The 23,744-nt window shown below is 38.4% G+C and overlaps 2 protein-coding genes and 1 long non-coding RNA gene across 4 annotated transcripts; 1 reads left to right on the top strand and 2 right to left on the bottom strand.

The window, feature by feature from the left end:
* On the top strand, nucleotides 1-20,054 carry LOC130553842 (uncharacterized). 2 transcript variants are annotated; one of them, XR_008962914.1, is made up of 3 exons: nucleotides 1-402; nucleotides 802-835; nucleotides 17,031-20,054. It is a non-coding gene; the product is annotated as an uncharacterized LOC130553842 (long non-coding RNA). The 2 variants fall into 2 exon arrangements; XR_008962915.1 differs by lacking the exon at nucleotides 17,031-20,054 and adding an exon at nucleotides 1,190-1,251.
* LOC130553799 (aldehyde dehydrogenase family 3 member A2-like) lies at nucleotides 1,676-3,436 on the bottom strand. Its single transcript, XM_057332953.1, has 5 exons — nucleotides 3,406-3,436; nucleotides 2,469-2,634; nucleotides 2,151-2,382; nucleotides 1,968-2,053; nucleotides 1,676-1,888 (listed from the first exon to the last, which is right to left on the bottom strand). The coding sequence occupies exons 2-5, from the start codon at nucleotides 2,622-2,624 to the stop codon at nucleotides 1,676-1,678; spliced, it is 687 nt and encodes a 228-aa protein (XP_057188936.1). The 5' UTR covers nucleotides 2,625-2,634; nucleotides 3,406-3,436.
* LOC130553804 (aldehyde dehydrogenase family 3 member A2-like) lies at nucleotides 3,783-6,410 on the bottom strand. Its single transcript, XM_057332965.1, has 8 exons — nucleotides 6,328-6,410; nucleotides 6,038-6,246; nucleotides 5,852-5,969; nucleotides 5,632-5,773; nucleotides 5,391-5,557; nucleotides 5,202-5,301; nucleotides 4,880-5,118; nucleotides 3,783-4,295 (listed from the first exon to the last, which is right to left on the bottom strand). Exons 1-8 carry the CDS (start codon nucleotides 6,355-6,357, stop codon nucleotides 4,281-4,283), a joined length of 1,020 nt encoding a protein of 339 aa, XP_057188948.1. The 5' UTR covers nucleotides 6,358-6,410; the 3' UTR covers nucleotides 3,783-4,280.
* Nucleotides 20,055-23,744: the final 3,690 nt, after the last annotated feature.

Genomic DNA, 23,744 nt, shown 5'->3' with positions numbered 1-23,744 from the left:
ATGGAGGAAATGCGTTTTCTTTAGCTTGTCTTCATAATTAAATCTACTAGCAACGCTACTTCAATGAATTTTCGGGGCTGGAAATCAATTTATACTTTCCCGAAACAACCTCGTCTTCAAGGAGAGTGGGGCTCATGGTTGCTTAGCAACGGTAGACAACATTGTGCTTATTCTGAGGCCCTGGGAGAAAAGAAGAAAGCGGAGCGGCAGCGTTTTCAACTCATTTTTAGACATGTTAATGCCTCTTACTGTCACAAAACTCAATTCTCGCTCGCATGGTATGCCCCCGACAAAAAACTGACAGCTGTTTATAAATGTGGGGTCTGTGTCCAGCACGCGCACGTACAGCTCGAGCAGAGCAGCGTCTGACTGAATGGTCATCTTCAGAGTGTTTTTTCTGAGGTAAGATACTTTTTATTTAACCAGTTTCTTTGCTTTTCTAGACTATAACTCATAAAAAACATCAATGACATTATACAAAGCAACCTCATTATGTGACTATAGTTTGTTTTCTCCTTTAGCTTTTTACCTCACAAAAATAAATAACCGCCGTTTTCACACGTATTACGTTTACACAAAATTGATGGGCTGTCCTTTTGAGTAAATGTGCCACATTTTTTCCAGTTACGTTAAGGCCCACAGCCACTGCACACCTAAATACCGTTTAAATCCTGCAACGTTAACGCCATTTGAGCGAATGGAGCAAATCCGTCAGAATGGAGATAAACTTGTTTCAGTGCTAAATATCTATTCAGTGTCAGTTTAAATGTGACTTCTAATATATTGCTCTTTATCTTTCAGGTCATTCTGGTCTGTTCATTCACTTCTCATTACAGTAAGTGAATATTGTAACGCTACTTGAGAAGTTTTAAGTCACTCAGATTGATCCAAACCAATCTGTATATGATGCTGCCAAGAATTCAGTTGCCAGTTTTATCTTCATGGGGGCAGAGAACTATAGTTATCTTCTGGAATGTTGTCTGTAGAAAAAAATGAAATGAATGTAACAGTGGGGTTCAGTTTCTTTTTTGCCAAGGTAAAAATAATACATTGTCATTTAAGTAGTTTATTACGTTCATCAGTTCCTTTACCATGTTAAGCAGAATTCATTGTGGTTGTGAAATCACAAGTTGTGTCAATACACTCACTTAAAGGACACTTGAATAAACTTACATTTCTTCCATTTTAGCTGTAGTTTGGACCATAAAGATTGACCTTTTCAACTGTATTTGTTATGCACAATTAATATCAGTAAGTCCATTGTGCACATAAAAATCACCCTAAAGTCCTGTTATCGTTATCATTTAAAGGAATATTTCACCCATAAATGAAAATTTTCATCATTTACTAAACCATATGAGTAGTATATATGCGGGTCATAGTGTCAAAATGATTGACAGGTATGATTGATGGGGTCATTGACCTTTTCGGGGGGGTTGAATTACTTCCGGACCACCCACGTTGTGAGGGCCCCTCCCCTTTGCGTTGCCCTTTGACCATAACAGCGCCATTGTTTGGGACTGCCCCCCCTTTGCGTTGAACTTTTGGCCTTGGACAGTATCTGTCCACGTGGTGAGGGATTGCCCACGTCTNCAAGTAATTCGTCTGATAAACATTTTGCAATTATTATCTTGTTTTTTTAACGATCTGTTTTCATGTTCCAAAAAGTGTAACACTACCTGCACGCCACAGCAATGTCACAGTTCCTATCGATATAACAGGGGCTCTTTCCACCCAGTTCCAAAGTGACCGGTGTGAGATGGCGAGCGGCTGCCTCCATAACCAGTTTGCCCACTGTGCTGTTGCCAGTGTAGAAGATGTGGTCAAAACGCTGCTTCAACAGCTCCTGGGTCTCTGGAACACCTCCTTTCACCACCGGATACATCTCCTGTAAGATTTTAACATTGGCCTTACAAAGTGCAGTTTTTTTTTCTGATTAAAATCAAGGCAAAATGAGTTTAATGTACTTTATCAAGATACTGAGGAAGAAGCTCTTTCAGAAGTCTGGCAGAGTGCTCGCTCAGCTCTGACGGCTTCACCACCGCTGCATTGCCTAAAACAAGAGGAAGTGGTGTTGAAATCATCTGATTTGTTAATGGTTATGCTTTTCAAAACATAAAAGAGATTTGTTAGAAAAGAACACAGCCTACCAGCTGCAATGGCTCCAACCAGGGGCTGCAGGGTCAAAGCCCACGGATAATTCCAGGCACCGATTATTAACACTACACCCAAAGGTTCAGGTTTTATGTAAACATCATCGATCGCAGTGCCGAGGTTCTTCCTCGCAGGCTGAGGAGCCGCCCAATCAGCCAGATTACTCTCTGCCAACTTGATGTCATTCTCAAGGCCGATAAGCTCAAATAGTGTAGTGTCATACACACTCTGTTTTAAAGTCACAATAACATTTCAGTTTGTTTTTAATAGAAAATGATGATTTCGATTTGTTCTTGTCAAAACAAGTGTCATACCTTGTTGATGTCTTGTTTGAGAGCTTGTGCGATGTCAGCTTGGCGTTCAGTGATGAGTCGGTGCAGAGCTCTCAGCTGTTGTTTTCTGTACTGCAGGGATCTGGACTTGCCCGACTGGAACGCTTCTCTCGCCTTATCCACTACCTGCTTTTCCATCTTTTTGGAGCTGAATTTGTGAGGAAGAAATGTGCAAAATTATTCAAACTAATTCATGTTTTGAGAAGTTGTAATGCCAATAAATATTACGTTACATATTACATTATACAGTGAAAAGTGGAACTGTGTAATACTGTACCCTAAGAGATCTTACCCTAAAACTGTTGGTGTAATTTTATGTAATCAGAATGACTAAGACTATGACTAAACACAATTTTTACATGAGTTTAAGGAATTAATTTGTATGTTAACACATTAGAAACCTTTAAGGTTACCTGACACATTTTTTCCTGAATGTACAGACTATTATTGCATCTCGTGAACATTAATGTTGTCAATAATAGTACATGAAAAACAATAGGCAATACTAATGACATTGGTAAAATAACACTTTACACGTTGTTTTCAGCTCTTTCGATGAGTTCAGTGATCATCTCAAGGCTGGAATACACTTCAAGACTTTTGCAGAAAGCTGTTGCAGAAAGTATTTTATCATGTATTGTTTTCTATGCAAACGTTCAAAAAGTCTGCAAGTGTATGATGTCTAGTTTTTAAAAAATCTTATCAGATTTTAAAGTCTTGTAGTGTATTCCAGACTTTAGTCTAGAAATGAATCACAGCACAACACAAGTCGATCTATAGTTATATATACAAACAAACGGAGCCTAATTTTACAAGGAAATCAAAGACGTATTTAAAGTACTATGTCTACAAAACGCCCATTTGCATTTTATATCTTGTTAGCTAGTCGTTCAAAATCGTGTAAAATAACGGTACTCACTTCGCTTCCAGTCACGAGTCTGAGTTGAGTGTGACGTAGCGGACAGCCACGCAACACGACGGCTGCATTTATTGTGCTCATCAGAGGGCGGCGCATGCTTACAGCACGTCCACCTCCTCTTTACAATCAAAAGTGCATTAAACATCATCCAAGTTTATTTAGTTCGATTCATAAAATTCCACTTTTACAAAGAAAGCCATTATTAACCTTTTGCAACTTTCACTAGTAACAATAAATATTTTTTACATTATAATGTCGATTTAATAAATGAACATTCCATATATACTGTACAGTATTAAGTTATGTTTTCACACACACTACCTGTTACTTATTCTTTCATACTTCTCATTTTAGAATAATAGTAAACGCATAAAAACATTCGATGCTACATAATATGAATTCAAGACAAAGGTTTTTAATTTCAGTAGTACACAGGACAATATAACTGTTAAACATTAAATATATTGCTGATAATGGATTAATGAGAATGGTTAACAAACGATAACACAACTGGCATCATCCCCATTTGACTTCTATGATCCTGATTGTTGCAAAGTTATAATAAATCAATTCATTTTAAATGACTCGGTAGTATGTACAAAATCTTATCTGTCTATGCAAAAAATGTTCATATGTATTCAGACCAATAAAAGAATGCAGACTCACAGGAGAAACCCTACCTTGTATTACACTCATCTTGCAGTAAAAATCATTAGTATTCTGGATAAGTGATTTATTTTATATCTAATTGAATCTATTGCACGTAAAAAATACAATTAACTGTCTACTGTGTTTTAAAAAACTGCTTGATCACAATCATTACAATCCCTGTGAATTCCTGTGGGTCCAGAGATCTTCAGCTCATCTTCCACAAATTATCGCAGAAATCTCTGCAACAATAAATCACAAGAAATTATTTACAGTAAGAAAACAAGTTAAGAAATGTGTCAGGGCAAAGGCTTCTGTTACAGTCTACGTGGAAACAATGTGCCTTATTCCTAGGAACAAGGAACAGATATTTTCCTTTTACTTTAATCAACAGTACTTTAGCGCAGCCAAACCTATTTAACAATGTTCTTTGTTTCCTTGATGCTTTGCTTACTTAGCAGAACTTGAACAAACTAAATTTTGCAGTGAGAGGGACTCTTTGAAACAAACTCTGTGGTGATACATTATGTATAGACGAATATTATGTGGTATTTATAAATATTAAAAAGGTTACAGATTAAATGGCAGAAGCGGGTCATTGATAACATTTTAAGGATTAAATGTTTAATCCTGTGGATTTCCTGGTATGGATTTTGTCCATATAAGGAATTTACAGAAAGGTTATAAGTATTAGTTTTTACTTTGTAATTTTATTATGTTTAGATAGCAGAAACTGTATAACTACTTCTAAATATGAATTTAAAAAATCCTATTATAATCCAATTCATTATATTCAGGTACGTCCTGAATAGAGGCAACATCTCACCTGCACCACAAAAGCTGCCAGTGCAGCAACCATAGCCACCTGTGCCATCTGACGCCACTTGGACAGATTTATTTGCTTTAAGAGAAAGACACGTGCCCAGCGTAACTTCTCTGCAGTGTGAGGGGGGTATCGCATCTGATTGACCATCTCCATGTTCAACTTCTTAATGAGACAGCTGCGGAGGTGACTGAGTTGGTCAAAACTGTATTTGCCATGGTAACGACCGGTTCCACTATTTCCTGATAAGACAGAAACAATACATCCATTGTCCTTCACTGTTAATGATCAGAGTGGCTCTTTAAAGTAAAAGCCCGACACGCACCGACACCACCGAAAGGTAAATCACTGATGGTGTAATGCACCAGACAGTCATTGGCTAAGAGCGCTCCACTGGATGTATCCGATATCATCTGTTTGATAACCTGGGAAAAAACGAATATAGTTTGAAGTCACAGAATGATAAATCAATCAGCTATCATAGCTATATTGTAAATGGATAGTGTTCTGTTACCTTATTGCTGGAAGAGAAAACATAAAGTGCTAGCGGCTTCTCTCGTTCATTGATGAACTGAATGGCTTCTTTTATACCGTTTATGGTGACGATGGGCAAAATTGGCCCAAAGATCTCTTCCTGCATCACTTTGGATTGTGATGTCACATCCTTCAGAACAGTGGGAGCTGAAGCAGACAGATACAGGAATCATGACAGTATAAAACAATTATTATAAAACCATAACAAAATGAATACATACCAATATAGCACTCCGCTTCATCACTGTCTCCTCCAATAGCCACTGTGCTATCTTCAATAAGTGCTATTAACCTCTTAAAATGGCGCTGATTGATAATGCGCCCATAGTCGGCAAAGCTCTTAGGGTCATTTGTATAAAACTCCTGTATGTGCATGAAAAAAAAATGATGCACTCATGGGGTAAAAGACAGAAGCAACAAAATGTACAGTATATACTAGACCTTGATGCATTTCTGGATCTCATCAATCACTTTGTCCTGGATGCTGGGTTCACAGAGGATGTAATCAGGTGCAATGCAGGTTTGGCCACAGTTGACATACTTTCCCCATGTTATCCGGCTATAAATTTAAGAGCATTAGAAAGCAAGTATTCGTTAGTATAACTTATTAACTCATAGCAAACTCACCGGCAGGCGATTCTAATGTCACAGTTCTTGTCAATGTAACAAGGGCTTTTTCCACCTAGTTCCAAAGTGACCGGTGTGAGATGGCGAGCCGCTGCCTCCATAACCAGTTTGCCCACTGTGCTGTTGCCAGTGTAGAAGATGTGGTCAAAACGCTGCTTCAACAGCTCCTGGGTCTCTGGAACACCTCCTGTTACCACTGGATACATCTCCTGAATACATTAATAAAAGATCAAATATAATATATCAACAACAATAATATTTTTAAGAATAGAATGTGACTGAAGTATTACAGGGTCAAGGTAGTGACGCAGGAGCTCCATAACTTCTGCTGTGTGAGAGCTCACTTCTGATGGCTTTGTTATCGCAGCATTTCCTAAAGAATCAAAGATATCAAGCAGAGGTTTAACATTTAAGAGCAACCGTGAACGGAAAGATTAACAGCTTTTCGGTCGGTTTTTTGATCAATTGGCTTTAGAAGATCAATTGGCTTTAGAAGAATCATGCGCATGAGCCATGTGGACTAATTTATTACACATTAACCTTGCTTTATTGTTATTTCTGGAGCTTGACAAACCCCAACCTGTTTAATTTGTATTGAGAGTGAGGAAATGCATACTGGATTAAATTTTTTTTACAAACAAAGTGAAGATGATGATACAAAAAGGTGGATTCAAGCTTTACCTGCAGCAATGGCACCTACGNTACTGTTACCGAGCATTTTTCTCTCTTCTCCGGAGATCATGTTTGGACATGTTTTTATGATGTTGACACGTATCTTATGCGTGAATAAATAAAGGCATGAATAAGTGATTAAAGAAAGAATTGGTTATATAAGTGATTAAAGAAGTAATGAATAAGTAAATAAACAAATAAACAAAGCAAGGAGTGAATAAGTAATTAAATGAAGCACTCTCTCTCTCTCTCTCTCTCTCTCTATATATATATATATACTGTATTTAGGCTGTGATAAAACTGTGGTAAAACTTACGTTGGTTGAAAGATCACATTCCTGCCGTTATACTGAAAGGCCTGTTTCAGACATTCCAGCGTTGCAAACACGCCGACTCGTAAATCGTCGTGACGTTTAAGCGGTGCGTAATTCAGCGTTTTCATCCGGCAGGGTGACAGCGTCGGACATTTTAATCGGGTATGATTTGTTTTACATCCCTAGCGTGAAAAATTGGCCGGATTACGACCGGTTATTTGCGTAGCTTTACGAGCGAGCGTATTATCTCGACACAGGGATGCGTTGTATAGGATAGGCAGCTGCGGCTTTCGCCCTCGGGCAATGCGTGACAATCGTATCCGGACCTCTCTGTACTCATGATTTAAACCGTTTTGAATCGTCAATCATGTCATTCATGTCATAGACCCTTTGTCGCGCATCTGGCTCATGTTCACACCACATGCGCCGCTTTCATCATAAGCATAAACGGGGGGAGGTTTTGTTAAATAAAAGCGGGAAAATAGCGAGGGTAAAATACACAGACATCAACATGGCACACCCGAGCAGCTCTCCTCAAACCCCGCCAAGAGAATGGGACGACGATCTATTTGAAGAGAATCTGGCTCTGGCACCGAAAAAACCACGAGGGTATATCGGTCTGACAAAGTTTCTTCACGAAAATAAGAACAACGTGACGGACGAAATTTTGATGGAGAGTAACCGCGTGATAGGCTACGCGTTTAACAAAGAGTCTCGAGTTGTAACCCTCTACAGCGCAGACAAAAAAGGCGAATACGTACCCGGACAAGACACCTGCGTGGCGTTCCCTGACAAGGACTGGACGTTGTTTTACAACTACGTCTGGAAGGATTTAAACGACAGTCGCGAAGAACCTTTGTACATCGCAGAGTGGGACTCGGTAACTCCCAACGGTCGTTACCGTGTGGTCGGCGATCATTCTGAAAAGAAACAGCATGACTGCGTTTACTTTTTCTTCTGCAAAGACAACACAAAGCTTCGCGATCGCACCGGTGCTATCCTGCACGACGAACATCACGAGCTGTACGAGATGCAATTTTTGTTCAAATGGGCTGACCTGTATGTCCTGGAGACCCTTTTTTCCAACATCAACAGAATGATCAAGTGGTGCGATATGCGCGATGGCTATTCCAGAGTTAAAGTACAGCTGTTCCACCCCGAGAAGTGCGCGCGCAACCAGTGGGCCGTCGGACCATCCCCTCCCATTTACTATAGCCATTATAAAAATCAGTAGACAGAGCCTCTCCCTCAATAATGTCTCAAGACTACGCTTCAGAAAACATCAGCGACTCTTCTCTCCACACGTTCCTGACGCTCACGCAGATAGGCTCTTGACCAATCGTGCAGAAGCTGATCATTTCGCCCCACGAATTTGACAGTCCTTTCACCGTGATCATATTTTTCTTGAGATTTGACAGACGAACGCTATCCGCAGAGCAATCGTTTTCTGAATCGCAAGACGCGTTGATTAATTTAAGCATCAGGTCCACCATCTGTCTTTTGTAATGCTGTTTAAAAATGGGAGCTATGGTCTTTTGGCAACTGCAGCCGCTTCCCATCTTGTCTTGTTCAGGCTTTGCTTGCATCTGTGCTGACGCTTCGGACGTCTTTGTCTGAATCCGTTTGGGAATCCAGGTATTGACGACGTCGCAGAAAACCTTGTCGGTGTCGCTGTTCAGAAGACTCTGTCGGATTTCTTTTAGCTTTGTGACGATGTATGGCTCGTCTTTCAGTTCGTAGTAAATGGCACACGCGCTCCTTGTATCGCGCGAGTATCTGCCTTAAACCCGCAGCGTTGTTGAGCGGATGCGCGAGGTGGTAAAGTTTGTCTTTAAACAGCTTGCGGCTGAACTCTAAAAAGTGTGATGCAAAATAGTACGATGTAGGTTCAAACAGACAGGAATGCTGCATCTGGCTCGGGTGATCTATTTCGCACCCCAGACACTTTCTTTGAGCTTGACATTGATGATGTGCTGTAGTACCACGGTGACCACGCCTTTAATGACGTTGTAGCCGAGGTCCGTGAAGAATCCGTCTGTGAATCGATCGGAGTATCGCCCACTTCCATTAGGGACCCGGACGATTCTGCAGGATCGTCCTTCTGTATGTGGTGTACCGCGTTGTCATCGCGAGCGTCAGGAACAGGTGTGGAGAGAATAGTCGCTGATGTTTTCTGAAGCTAGTTTGAGACATTGTTGCGGGAGAGGCTCTGTCTACTGATTTTTATAATGGCTATAGTAAATGGGTGGGGACGGTCCGACGGCCCACTGGCTGCGCGCGCACTTCTCGGGGTGGAACAGTGCACTTTACTCTGGAATAGCCATCGCGCATATCGCACCACTTGATCATTCTGTTGATGTTGGAAAAAAGGGTCTCCAGGGCATAAAGGTCAGCCCATTTGAACAAAAATTGCATCTCGTACAGCTCGTGATGTTCTCGTGCAGGATAGCCCCGGTGCGATCGCGAAGCTTTGTGTTGTCTTTGCAGAAGAAAAAGTAAACGCAGTCATGGTGTTTCTTTTTAGAATGATCGCCGACCACACGGTAACGACCGTTGGGCGTTACCAGTCCCACTCGCGATGTACAAAGGTTCTTCGCACTGTCGTTTAAATCCTTCCAGAGTAGTTGTAAAACAACGTCCAGTCCTTGTCAGGGAACGCCACGCAGGTGTCTTGTCCGGGTACGTATTCGCCTTTTTTGTCAGCGCTGTAGAGGGTTACAACTCGAGACTCTTTGTTAAACGCTAGCCTATTACGCGGTTACTCTCCATCAAAATTTCGTCCGTCACGTTGTTCTTATTTTCGTGAAGAAACTTTGTCAGACCGATATACCCTCTGGTTTTTTCGGTGCCAGAGCCAGATTCTCTTCGAATAGATCGTCGTCCCATTCTCTTGGGGGGTTTGAGGAGAGCTGCTCGGGCTGCCATGTTGATGTCTGTGTATTTTGCCCTCGCTATTTTCCCGCTTTTATTTAACAAAACCTCCCCCCGTTTATGCTTATGATGAAACGGCGCATGTGGTGTGAACATGAGCCAGATGCGCGACAAATGGTCTATGAATGAATGACATGATTGACGATTTAAAACGGTTTAAATCATGAGTACAGAGAGGTCCGGATACGATTCTCACGCATTGCCCGAGCGAAAGCAGCTGTATCGCTATACAACGCAGTCCCTGTTCGAGATTCTAAACAGCTCGCTGTCTAGCCATCATACCGTGTCGTAATCCGGCAATTTTTCACGCTAGGGATGTAAAACAAATCTACCATGATTAAAAGTCCGACGCTGTCACCTCGGATGAAAACGTGAATACGCACCGCTTAAACCTCAACGATTTACGAGTCGGGTGTTTGCAACGCTGGAATGTCTGAAACAGCCTTTCAGTATAACGCAGGAATGGATCTTTCAACCAACGTAAGTTTTACCACAGTTTTATCACAGCCTAAATACAGTATATATATATATATAGAGAGAGAGAGAGAGAGAGAGAGAGTGCTTCATTTAATTACTTATTCACTCCTTGCTTTGTTTATTTGTTTATTTACTTATTCATTACTTCTTTAATCACTTATATAACCAATTCTTTCTTTAATCACTTATTCATGCCTTTATTTATTCACGCATAAGATACGTGTCAACATCATAAAAACATGTCCAAACATGATCTCCGGAGAAGAGAGAAAAATGCTCGGTAACAGTACGGGCAAAAGTTCAAGAGTTCAACTCCAGACGTGGGCAATCCCTCACCACGTGGACAGATACTAGTAGTATATATGCGGGTCATAGTGTCAAAATGATTGACAGGTATGATTGATGGGGTCATTGACCTTTGCGGAGGGGGGGTTGGGGGTGTTGAATTACTTCCGGACCACCCACGTTGCGAGGGCTCCCCCTTTTCGTTACTTTGACGTATCCGCCCCCTTAGTGTGGTACCGCCCACGTTGCGTGAACTTTTGCCCTTTGGCAGTATCTGTCCACGTTGTGAGTGATTGTCCACGTCTCAAGTTAACTTTTGTCCCGTATGTTTACCGAACATTTTTCTCCCTTTTCCGGCGATCATGTTTGGACTGTTTTTGAAATTTTTTATGAGGTTGACACTATCTTATGCGTGAATAAATAAAGCAAGAGTGGTTAAATAAAAAATGATTAATTAAATACATGAATAAAGCAACGAATAAGTAAATAAAGCGGCGAATAAATAAATAAAGAATTGGTTATATAAGTGATTAAATAAATAATGAATAAGTAAATAAATAAAGCAGGAATGAATAAGTAAGTAAATAAACGAATGAATAAGTAAAGCATTAATATATATATATATATATATATATATATATATATATAGTGGATGTGATAAAATTTACGTTGGTGGAAAGACAGCATTCCTAGCATTATAAGAGAAACCTCTTGTTTCAGACAGCTCTGTCCCCACATGACAGCTGTAAATCACATTAAGCAATACGTGACGAATCGAGCTGTGGGGCTCCTGTGTGTTGCTAGAGTGTCCAATGCAATCTATATAGGGTTAATGACAAACTATAATCTCGCTATATCTCTAACTAATCAGAAAACAACTTTCCACTAGCATTCTAAACATATCCGCTTTATTCATCATTACTGTTTTGTTTAAAACTTAAACCATTCTCACACGTGTCTAATTGTACAGGGGCTCCATGAAATGGCTTGACCAAATAAATGTTTGTATGTGTGCACAAGTTGGTTACCTTCCAGCGTTCATGTTTCTGAAAAATGAAAAAAAAAATCTGAGTATCCATTCTTCAAACTGTGTCTACAACACTGTATAATTAAAGCCATGTTTTTCCTAACTGCATGGAGCGGTGTCTTTAAATGGTGTCATGATGTTCCCCTATCCTGACTGTTTTCCTTCTGTCTGAGAAGAAGCCAGTGCGTCCACCAACCAAGGGTGAAGAAAAAAACATCTTTATTGCTAGTGTTCATAGCATCACAGCAGGCAGTTGGGTGATTCCGTAGTACACAATCCAACACGCAACCTGTCTGATCTGAGTATGAAAAAATATATATAAAACTATTTACTTCATATCCTTGCAGGAAGACCTCTATTGCTCAGTTGCTTTGTGTAAGAAAATATAGCCTAGTATATTCAATAGACACTCAAAAACAAAACATAAGAAAATGGTGAGGATAAAATGAAGAAAAGGTGATTCAACGTATACTTTGTGCTGTAAAGTTTGGATCTAAAGCAAACTGTTTAACAACAACAACAATTAAAACCTTGTTTAAACTAAAAGTAAACAGAAACACTTACTGTAGGATGGAATGTCTACTTCTTGAGTTTCCTTGCTACACAATCAGATGTCCAACACAAATTAATAAAGAGGTTTGACGCTGAAAAGAACTCAGAGTCTGCTCTATATGTCAGTAAATCTTAGAATAGTGTCTAGGTGTTAAGGGGTTGCCACAGTTTAACACTAACCACTAAAACAGATGTGCAAAGACAACTCTTAATAACAGGATGTGTGAGATTTGACTGTTCTAAATGTTCTAAAGAATATCAGTTTAGAATCATATAAACAATTATGTTATAAGGTATACCTTTGATAGAATCACTTTTATTTTTAATCTAAAAAAGAAAAAATATTTGAAAACCTTATGCAGACTTATTTTATGATACAACCTGGAGGCATGATAAAAAAAAACATTCATGAAATGAACATGACGTACATTCAATTTAAGGATTCTTGCTGTTCAATCAAAATCTGCTTTGTGTTTTAAGGTAAGTGGTAAAATGTAGGTAATTTAGGAAACTTTTAAAAATATATCCTTAAAATAAACCTAAAAAGTGGCTAAAGCACAAGAAAATGGTCAACTTGTGCAGACAATGCATTATCCGAAGCACTGGTCTATAGCGGACATGCAGTTTAAGAAGTGTATCTTTACGTCTGTCATTTGCTGACATGTGAGATTTGGAATGGGTGATGCATGTGGGCTTACCTTCATATGCCGATGCAAGTCTACATCACTGAAAGACAAGGTGAAGGCAAATTAAAATGCAATGTATGTTTGAAAGTACTTATAGAGCAGTCAAGAAAATATGAAAACACAAGCATTTGGCTGAATATGATAAATAAACTTTTAAATCAGGAACACACTGAAACCGGAGCATCTCTATCTTGAGAGCACTATACAGTATGTTTTGCTCATTTGAAGTCAATTCACAGCGCTTCAGATAATGCATTGTCTGCACAAGTTGACCATTTTTCTTGCATGCTTTAGCCACTTTTTAGGTTTATTTTAAGGATATATTTTTAAAAGTTTCCTAAATTTAACTACATTTTACCACTTACCTTAAAACACAAAGCAGATTTTGATTGAACAGCAAGAATCCTTAAATTGAATGTACTCATGTTCATTTCATGAATGTTTTTTTATATCATGCCTCCAGGTTGTATCATAAAATAAGTTTGCATAAGGTTTTCAAATATTTTTTCTTTTTTTTTTTAGATTAAAAATAAAAGTGATTCTATCAAAGGTATACCTTATAACATAATTGTTTATATGATTCTAAACTGATATTCTTTAGAACATTTAGAACAGTCAAATCTCACACATCCTGTTATTAAGAGTTGTCTTTGCACATCTGTTTAGTGGTTAGTGTTAAACTGTGGCAACCCCTTAACACCTAGACACTATTCTAAGATTTACTGACATATAGAGCAGACTCTGAGTTCTTTTCAGCGTCAAACCTCTTTATTAATTTGTGTTGGACATCTGATTGTGTAGCAAGGAAACTCAAGAAGTAGACATTCCATCCTACAGTAAGTGTTTCTGTTTACTTTTAGTTTAAACAAGGTTTTAATTGTTGTTGTTGTTAAACAGTTTGCTTTAGATCCAAACTTTACACGCACAAAGTATACGTTGAATCACCTTTTCTTCATTTTATCCTCACCATTTTCTTATGTTTTGTTTTTGAGTGTCTATATGAATATACTAGGCTATATTTTCTTACACAAAGCAACTGAGCAATAGAGGTCTTCACTGCAAGGATATGAAGTAAATACTTTTATATATTTTTTTCATACTCAGATCAGACAGGTTGCGTGTTGGATTGTGTACTACGGAATCACCCAACTGCCTGCTGATGCTATGAACACTAGCAATAAAGATGTTTTTTTCTTCACCCTTGGTTGGTGGACGCACTGGCATCTTGTCAGACAGAAGGAAAACAGTCAGGATAGGGGGAACATCATGGACACCATTTAAAGACACCGCTCCATGCAGTTAGGAAAAACATGCGCTTTAATTATACAGTGTTGTACACAGTTTGAAGAATGGATACTCAGATTTTTTTTCATTTTTCAGAAACACGAACGCTGGAAGGTGACCGCTCAACACTTGTGCACACATACAAACATTTATTTGGTCAAGCCATTTTCATGGAGGCCCCTGTACAATTAGACACGTGTGAGAATGGTTTAAGCTTTAAACAAAACAGGTAATGATGAATAAAGCAGATATGTTTAGAATGCTAGTGGAAAGTTGTTTTCTGATTAGTTAGAGATATAGCGAGATTATAGGTTGTCATTAACCCTATATAGACTGCATTGGACACTCTAGCAACACACAGGAGCCCCACAGCTCGATTCGTCATGCTTTGCTTCATGTGATTTACAGCTGTCAGGTGGGGACAGAGCTGTCTGAAACAAGAGGTTTCTCTGTATAATGTCAGGAATGCGGTCTTTCCTCCAGCGTAAGTTTTACCACAGCTTTATCACACCTATATATTATATATAGAATGCTTTATTTAAGTTACTTATTCATTCTTTATTTACTTACTTATTCGTTGCTTTGTTCATGTATTTACTTATTCATTATTTATTTAATCACTTATATAACAATTCTTTATTTATTTATTCGCCGCTTTATTTACTTATTCGTTGCTTTATTCATGTATTTAATTAATCATTTCTTTATTTAATCACCGTTGCTTTATTTATTCACGCATAAGATACGTGTCAACCTCATAAAAACATGTCCAAAAACATGTCCAAACATGATCGCCGGAAAAGGGAGAAAAATGTTCGGTAAACATACGGGACAAAAGTTAACTTGAGAGTGGACAATCACTCACAACGTGGACAGATACTGCCAAAGGGCAAAAGTTCACCGCGACGTGGGCGGTACCACACTAAGGGGCGGATACGGTCAAAGGTTAACGCAAAGGGGGAGGCCCCCTCGCAACGTGGGTGGTCCGAAGTAATTCAACACCCCCAACCCCCCCTCCGCAAAGGTCAATGACCCCATCAATCATACCTGTCAATCATTTTGACACTATGACCCGCATATATACTACTCTATGTCATTCTAAACCTGTACGTATTATTCAGCAGAAACACACAAAAAAGATATTTGAGAAATGATGATCATCAAACAACATGGACCCCCGTTGTTATACAATCTATGTAACAAAACCACTGAGACATTTCTCAAAATACTTTTTTATATACAGTGCTAGGGCTGGGCGATATTGACCAAAATTCATATCTCTGTATTTTTTTGATGAAAGGCGATATCCGATATGTATATCGATATTTTCTACAAAGTGGAATAAATGTTTACTAGCAAGTCAAAGCCTCATGTGAGATGTCACAATCACCTTTATTAAAATGGCTTGTGAAAAGAAATTCAATGACAGGGTTTTTTTCCCTATTTGAAAACATACACAGGGTTTTTCCTGGCTCAAAATGAGGCGGGGTGGTGCCATCCTGATCTTGTACACACACACACACACACACACACACACACACACACACACACACACACACACACACACACACACACACACACACACACACACACACGTAGGCCTACCGTACCTTTAAGTGGTTTAACCAAAGTGACTTTGAGTTTGACATATTAAAAGTTCTAACAAAATTAGATAAAAACGACAATTATTAAGTTATATAAAACATTACTTTTATTCAACCAAACAGAAATGTTTTTTTTATCAAATAAAGCATTTTTATCATTTTCAACTAACTTTTCAGCCCACAATAGCAACTGAATTAACCAGTCTTACTAAATGATCAAAGCTCATTCACATCTTTCATTCTCTGTGGTTCACTTTAAATGATTCAATGATCTCTTATATTCGCTAGCGACAGAAGTTCAATAGTTTAAATGAATCGGTTCAAATGAGTCATTCGTGTGCGAGTCTTTCTGATGTGCGTTCATACTGGAGAACTCGCTGTGTACAGTATACGCTGATTCAACGATCCAGATGCACAGCTGAAGACATTACAATGATGTACGTCATGTTAATTTAAGAAATTTCAAGAAATTAAACGTACTTGGATGCAAAACAAACAGCCGTGAAACACAGCCGGCTCTTGTTCTGCAACTCTTTTTAGCGCCTCAGTGTGCTGATAACGAAACAGCGCCTCCACTGTGGCGTAATGTCGCAACTGCAGTTACAATTGACAGTCTGATAAATGCACGCAGCATTTCTTGTAAAGACTCACAGCATAATTTTGGCGAGAGCCTGAGGCGGCACGACATTTGACACGACAATTTCTCTATGCAGGAAAAACCCTGCATACAGCTGCACACCACTTGTTTAAAACATGTAAATTGCGGGGTCCGTCCAGTTCGCGCGCAGAGCGAGAGTGCTCTGATCACTCTGCGCATGTCAGACACCACAGAGCCGCTTCAAGTTGAACACAACCCATATCGATATTAACGATATTGTCTAATCCCGCATCGCGTTGAAAAAATATATCGACATATCTTAAAAATCGATATATCTCCCAGCCCTAATACAGTCATATACAGTTTCAGAACGACCGAGGTCCTGACCTTTCCTACCCTACCCCCTCTCTCTCATCCACTTAGCTTCCTGTCCTCTGTACAACTGTCTGTCAAGTTAAAAAAACTTAAAAAAAAATGTTTAGCCATTTTGTTATAGTACAATTGAGTACAATGTAACAGGTGTTAGTATTTTATATATATTTTTGGCTTTGTTATTTTTGACAGGACAGTGGAGACAGACAGGAAGTGATGAAGAGGAAAGAGGGCAGCAGGATCGTGAAAGGACCACGACCCGGGTCTTGATATAGGTCGCCCAAAGCACAGTTGCACCGCATGTCTGTAGCACTATCCACAAGACTGCAGGGTCTGACAGGTGTTAGTATATTCTGGTGTAAACTATGGCTACAGTTTGATGACAGTTATTTAAAATGCACAAGGCTGCATGTGGCATATTTCAGTTTCAACAGTACGAAGGTTGAATAGGATTCATGTTTCTTAAGCCGGGACACACTAGCTCAGGGATGGTGAATTTTGATCCTGGAGGGCTACTGGCCTGCAGAGTTTAGCCCCAAACTACTCCAATACATACCTGCAGTGAAGCTTCTAGTAATGTGTGTTTGATTAGGGTTGCAGATAAGCACTGCAGGACAGTGGCACTCCAGGATCAAGGTTCCCCACCCCTGGACTAGCTGAAACATTCTAAAACTAGACACAACACACTTCAAAAGTTTTTCTTGCGACTGGAACCGATTCCAGTCTTTGACAGTCAAAAAGGGGCACATACCTAACCACATTCAGACCACTGACTACACATTTAGGGACTCTTAAAAGAGTCTTGTTAGGTGTGTGCTGCTTTCTGACTGTCAAAGACGTTCTGTTGACATGTCAGATTTATCACTCTATGTAGCCTACTCATGAGTATTATATTCCTGTTTTGTCAGTAATATAACCCAACAGTAAAGCAACCAAGATGTTCAGATTTGTCTTTTTTTCCAAGGTTATGCGTTTTTTGTTTTATACTTCATGCATGGTAATGAAAACAAGAGTCAAGAAAATAATTGATTATTCCTAAATCATTCCATATGTACAAAACCTTTACATAATGCAGTTACGCATAAGTCTGGAGCACCAAAACAGAAACGGCATCTCTTAATGCAGTTTAAAAGTTAAAAACTAGTTAACTAATAAAAATAATCAACACAAAAATACAAAGCGTCCTAAATAACCTGATCGCTAACAACCGCAAGGTGTTTACCTGCAGCCTCCGAGCCTGAAGTTTACTTTACAAAGCATGTGAAACAGTATAACGTGATGATCACATGGCGACTCGAAAGGTTATGTATGATCTCTCCGTTATTTTCAGCAGTCTGCTTTTACTCAAGCTCTGCACATGCTCGATAAAGAGTCTCGGGATATAATGATTGTTGTGGGTGTAAGTATATATTAGGCCTACTAAAAAATACCATAGCTTAATGTTTGTTGTTGCATTCATTCTTCCAATTATTGGTTATTCAAAAACATCAATATAATAACACAACAATAGCTTTTTTATTTGTGTCAACATTTCTTTCATTTCTGTGTACAGTCTCCAGTGCAGCCGTCATCAATCTCAATCTTAAATATTAAACGCGTTTAATACAATCTTAGTGAAGACGACTGATAACGACTTGCTTATAAATAATAAGACACTACACATTGAACGATTTTATCTGTCTAATGTAAACAACGTCTGAGGCTGACCACAAAAGAAGAGATCAGCGGTTATGATCAAATTCAATCCTAATTTTAGTGAAAACTGTTAAAAGTGTTCCCGGCTCTATAGGCGTTTTGTTGTCAATATATGTTCCTAATGTTTGTATTTTATTTTTTCAACTCAAGATTAGGGATGGGCGATATGGCCCTAAAACTCTATCACGATAATTCCTGGTATTTGTTGCGATTACAATAAAAATGACGATATATCCATAACGCCATCCACCTCTGTTTTTTGCCTCAAGTGATAGTAGCTGCATGTAGTCAAGGGCCCGGTTGCAAAAAGCACCTTAAGTTTTTCCCTTAAGTATGACACTTAAGGGGTGATTTTCCTTTACCAAAGACAATAGGAGAATAACTTAAGTAAAACTTAAGGTATACTTAAGGGAAATTTACACTTAAGGTGCTTTATGCAACCGGGCCTAGACCCTCAGAAAAACAAATATGATCAAAAAGTAAAACTTACCCCAAATCAAACAGCTCCAAAAATATACCTACAGTATTTTTGTAAATATAAAATATAATAGTGAGATTCGACTTCAAAAGGTTGTAGTAAAGAAAAGTTAAATGAACTAAAGCTCAATAAACACATCATGTCATACCTAAAACTGTATATATTCTATTGTTGGGTGGAAACGATCGATCGCATCACGCTGTCAATCACTCTCTCTTGAACTGTGTGAACCTTCTCTTCTCACAGCAACATACACTGAATCTGTCTATGACTCGCGCTACAGAAAGAGAACAGAAAAATGCGGATTAAAGATATCTAATTAAATAATCCATGCTTTTATACGCTCATAAACGTATTTAAAATAACGTCATACAAACTCGCATTTTGTACTGTATGTGAACAGGCAGCAGTGCTGTGTGCGCTGTCGCTATGAAAGCACATGTGGGCGCGAGCTGCGCACGGGACGCTCCGTTCATCCTGTATATAACAGGCAAGAAATCATATTAAACTATTTGCGCACGTAACATCTAACGAATGTTTAAATAAATACTTTTAGCCAAACTAAATGTTGTGGTGTAACGTATTATGACTATCAACGAATACTTAACAAATGAATTAAATAAAACGAAAGTGAAACTAAACATTAACTCGGATGCATCTACAGTGCCAACCTAAACGAGATTTAGAGCTCGTCTTTTAGTTCAAACTCTTTCTCAGCTTCACGTCCACCCTCCGCTATACCCGTTTACGCTTCACATATGAGCTGTGAATGGGTCTCACAAAGAAATACGTCATCAACTAGAATTTATCGTTAATATCGAGGGAAGACTAATTCCTATCATGTGGGGAATTTCTCTCGGTATATCGCAAACGATATAATATCGCCCATCCCTACTCAAGATATAGCCTGTGTTTTTTTGTGTTATTAAATGTTTTATGGTTTGTTCATAACATTTGCCTTATTGTATCATTTCTATTCTAAAAATATAAAGACTATTTTCATATTGCCTTGCAGTAAATACAGTACATGCATTATTGTTGTAATTGTCAATAAAATTCGTAAGACTTTGCATACCTTTGTTTCTTGTCCAGTGATGTTTTAATGTTGTTATCGTTTTAAAGAAAATGTTTTATTAAATATGCGTTTTAGCCTTCTGTATTTACTACATTTCAAATAGGAATAATGAACTGCAAGGTGGGATACATTCAATGCACAACCAAAAGGATGGAGACCCTTATAGGTTTGGCTGATTAGCACGTTTTCTTTTAGTTATTTCCACTTTTTTGGATGGTAAACGTGTTGGGAATACGTGCAAAAAAGCGCCACATAAGATGTGAAAATAACGTTATTAAAACCTCCCAGGGTGAATTAACAACGTAAAAGCAACGTTGAAAAAACTTTGTCACGTTTTGAAAACATGTATTTATAACAAAACCCCCCCCCGACATTTTGTCGTATTAAATACGTTGGCTAGAAACGTTATCACAACCTTTTCACAACGTGAAAAATACGTTTTTACAACGTTTTTGTGTTTGCTGGGAATAAATTAATTTCTTGTGACTAAATTATGTTTTTATCAACGCTCACGCGTAGGTTGTTGTTAATACGTCATAGGTCAAAGAGCATTAGTGATGGGAAGTTCGGATCATTTTACTGACTCGGACCTTTGAGTCTCGTTCAGCAAAATGAACGAATCTTTTTTTCCGAGTCATATCGTTCATTTCGTTCATTTTAGCAAAATATAATTAAAATGTTACATGTTACTTTCCTAACACATCTACTACTTATGCAAACGTTGATCACATTACAAACAATACAAAACTATAATGCTGTAAGAAACAGAAAATATTAATTCATTGTTTACCTGGGTCTTTAGTCTATGGTTAGCTCACCACACCTCTTATCTGACAAGTCCTCAGGTTTGACTCGTTCGTTCACGACGTGACAGCCCCGTATGCTTAACCAATGCAGTCTGAGCCAGAAAGAGAATTGATTAGTTCACCTCTCGAGTCTTCGGGTTTGAGTCATTTGTTCATCACGTGACAGCCCCGTACGCTTTACCAATGCAGTCNGTCGAATGTTTGGAGACCTCGTATAGACATCTGGCAGAGATATGGCAGACGTCTTCTTTATCAATGTTCAAAGCCGATCTACAGACGATGAAACGATCTTAAGCAGACGTCTCCGCGAGGTACGTGTGCTATCTGGGATAGGTTGACAGACAAAGGATAATTAGCAAGGGGCAAGTGTGGGTAATGAAACACTCAGGGAAAGTTAACGAGAAAACGAGATGGCGGGAACAGAGACGCTGACCGGAGAGAGTATGGAAGGCCGAAAGGTCAACAATCTCCCTCTCCACATAAAACCTAAGGCTTTGTCATGACTCTGCTACAAGACCTAGAATAGACATGACATGATGAAGCAGAGTCATGACAATATGTTCCTAATGTTTGTATTTTATTTTTTCAACTCAAGATATAGCCTGTGTTTTTTGTGTTATTAAATGTTTTATGGTTTGTTCATAACATTTGCCTTATTGTATCATTTCTATTCTAAAAATATAAAGACTATTTTCATATTGCCTTGCAGTAAATACGGTTCATGCATTGTTGTTGTAATTGTCAATAAAATTCGTAAGACTTTGCATACCTTTGTTTCTTGTCCAGTGATGTTTTAATGTTGTTATTGTTTTAAAGAAAATGTTTTATTAAATATGCGTTATAGCCTTCTGTATTTACTACATTTCAAATAGGAATAATGAACTGCAAGGTGGGATACATTCAATGCACAACCAAAAGGATGGAGACCCTTATAGGTTTGGCTGATTAGCACGTTTTCTTTGAGTTATTTCCACTTTTTTGGATGGTAAACGTGTTGGGAAAATGTGCAAAAAAGGGCCACATAAGATGTGAAAATAGCGTTATTAAAACGTCCCAGGGTGACTTAACAACGTAAAAGCAACGTTGAAAAGACGTTTCTGTCACGTTGTGAAAACACGTATTTATAACGTAAAAAACCCCGATATTTTGTCGTATTACATACATTGGATAAAAACGTTATCACAACCTTTTCACAACGTGAAAAAAACGTTTTTACAACGTTTTTGTGTTTGCTGGGGATTTGGTTAGCCTACCACGTTGCATATAGATCAGGTTTTCAGCGATTATCTCTGATAAAAAAGTAAATTGGTAAAACTTAAACTTGAGAAGAAAACTGGGGCATGGCGGAGTGCCGCTTCTTAACACCAGAAGACCGCACACTGAAACAGAACAGAGCGAGAACTCAGCCTATGTGCCGTGTATCAACCTCGAATTGTCCTACCCTGTCAGCTTTTCCTACCGCAGGGCAAAATTTAGGCTATAATCTAAACCACATCGACAAAATAAACAGGTAGGATGATTTTACAATGCAAAATACCCTGTCAGATAGTCCTACCAGTTTAAAATGAACACATTAAATACATTTACATCGTAAATACCCTGTCAGATTATCCTACCAGCATAAAAGAAACATGCATGATTAATTTACAGAGCAATACCCTATAATTGTACTACCAGTACTAAATAAATATGTAGGCCTAGAATGATTTAACAACGAAAATACACAATCAAATTCAAAACCGCCCAATCTGGCAACACTGGCTGTGTCCCAATTCGGGGACTGCGTCCTTTTAAGACTACATTTTAAGACCGATTGCATCACTGCACAGCGACTGAACGCTGATAAAATGGCCCAATTCAAAGGTTGCTTAACATGCATCCTCATTTCCCCAGGTTTTTAAGGATAGAACGAATGTATCCTTAACAAACTCAGCATATCACGACATTCATTGCATGTCTGTGAAAATCACGGCTGAAATTTGTAAATAATCATTCAAAACTTTAAATAAAAGCATGTAATTTGCTAAAATGGTCCCTGTCAGTTTTTTAATATTATATAGGATGTTGTTCATTAACATTATTGGTTCTTTTAGTGTGTTTAACATTTCTAAGGTTGGTTCACGATTGGAATGTTTTAATCTACATAAACGCGTCATATGTTCTAAAATAAAAAAATTCTGGCCCCATATACTGTCACCAGGCAACAGGAACAGCAGGTGACGCAATTAGGAAATCCTACAAAAGCCTAAACCATCTCATTTCAGTTCGCTTTGTGGATTTTTGAGGCGGCGTCCATTAAGAACCAAGTCCTCATTTTTAAATCCACGACCTTATGTTTCAGCCCCCCAATTGGGACACAGCTCTTGTCTTTATACGTAGCAAAATACGCTCCACCTAGTTGATAAAACATGGAAAGCCAACTGTAATAAAGAATACAACTTTTGGTATTATACATGCAAATTTGATAATTTCTGTGTGTGTGTGTGTGTGTGCGTGTGTGTGTGTGTGTGTACGTGTTGCTCGAAAAATGAGATTAACTATCATAATGCCATTTCACACAACACTCGTTTATACATTTCTTAAAAGACATGGCAGTTTACCAGACAGAAATTACATTGTCACCTGTCACCACTACACACTAACATTGATTTTTTTTAATGAATCTGTATCACACTCTCTCTCTCTCTTTAGTTTACACAGCTCTAACAGTTATTTTAAAACTAGTCTACATCCACACATTAAAAATGTATTACCTGAAACAATAATAGCATTGATAATTTAAACATTAAATAATTATATAAAACAAGCAAAACAAACGCATGTTCACATTCAAACTTTATTTTTTTCAAACA

This window comes from Triplophysa rosa, linkage group LG1 (genome assembly GCF_024868665.1).
Source record: "Triplophysa rosa linkage group LG1, Trosa_1v2, whole genome shotgun sequence".
Lineage (NCBI taxonomy): Eukaryota > Metazoa > Chordata > Actinopteri > Cypriniformes > Nemacheilidae > Triplophysa > Triplophysa rosa.
Note: the sequence above shows the minus strand (reverse complement) of the source record. Positions and strands in the feature narration are given on the sequence as shown.

Excerpts from the sequence above, each read along its gene's own strand:
- LOC130553799 (XM_057332953.1), bottom strand. The coding sequence starts at position 2,624 with ATGGAAAAGCAGGTAGTGGATAAGGCGAGAGAAGCGTTCCAGTCGGGC. Across the intron at positions 2,383-2,468 it reads TCAAACAAGACATCAACAAG|AGTGTGTATGACACTACACT; the intron begins GTATGACACTTG and ends ACTTTAAAACAG. Across the intron at positions 2,054-2,150 it reads GGTTGGAGCCATTGCAGCTG|GCAATGCAGCGGTGGTGAAG; the intron begins GTAGGCTGTGTT and ends CTCTTGTTTTAG.
- LOC130553804 (XM_057332965.1), bottom strand. The coding sequence starts at position 6,357 with ATGGAGCTCCTGCGTCACTACCTTGACCCT. Across the intron at positions 5,774-5,851 it reads AGATCCAGAAATGCATCAAG|GAGTTTTATACAAATGACCC; the intron begins GTCTAGTATATA and ends ATGCACATACAG. Across the intron at positions 5,558-5,631 it reads TGAAGCGGAGTGCTATATTG|CTCCCACTGTTCTGAAGGAT; the intron begins GTATGTATTCAT and ends TGTCTGCTTCAG.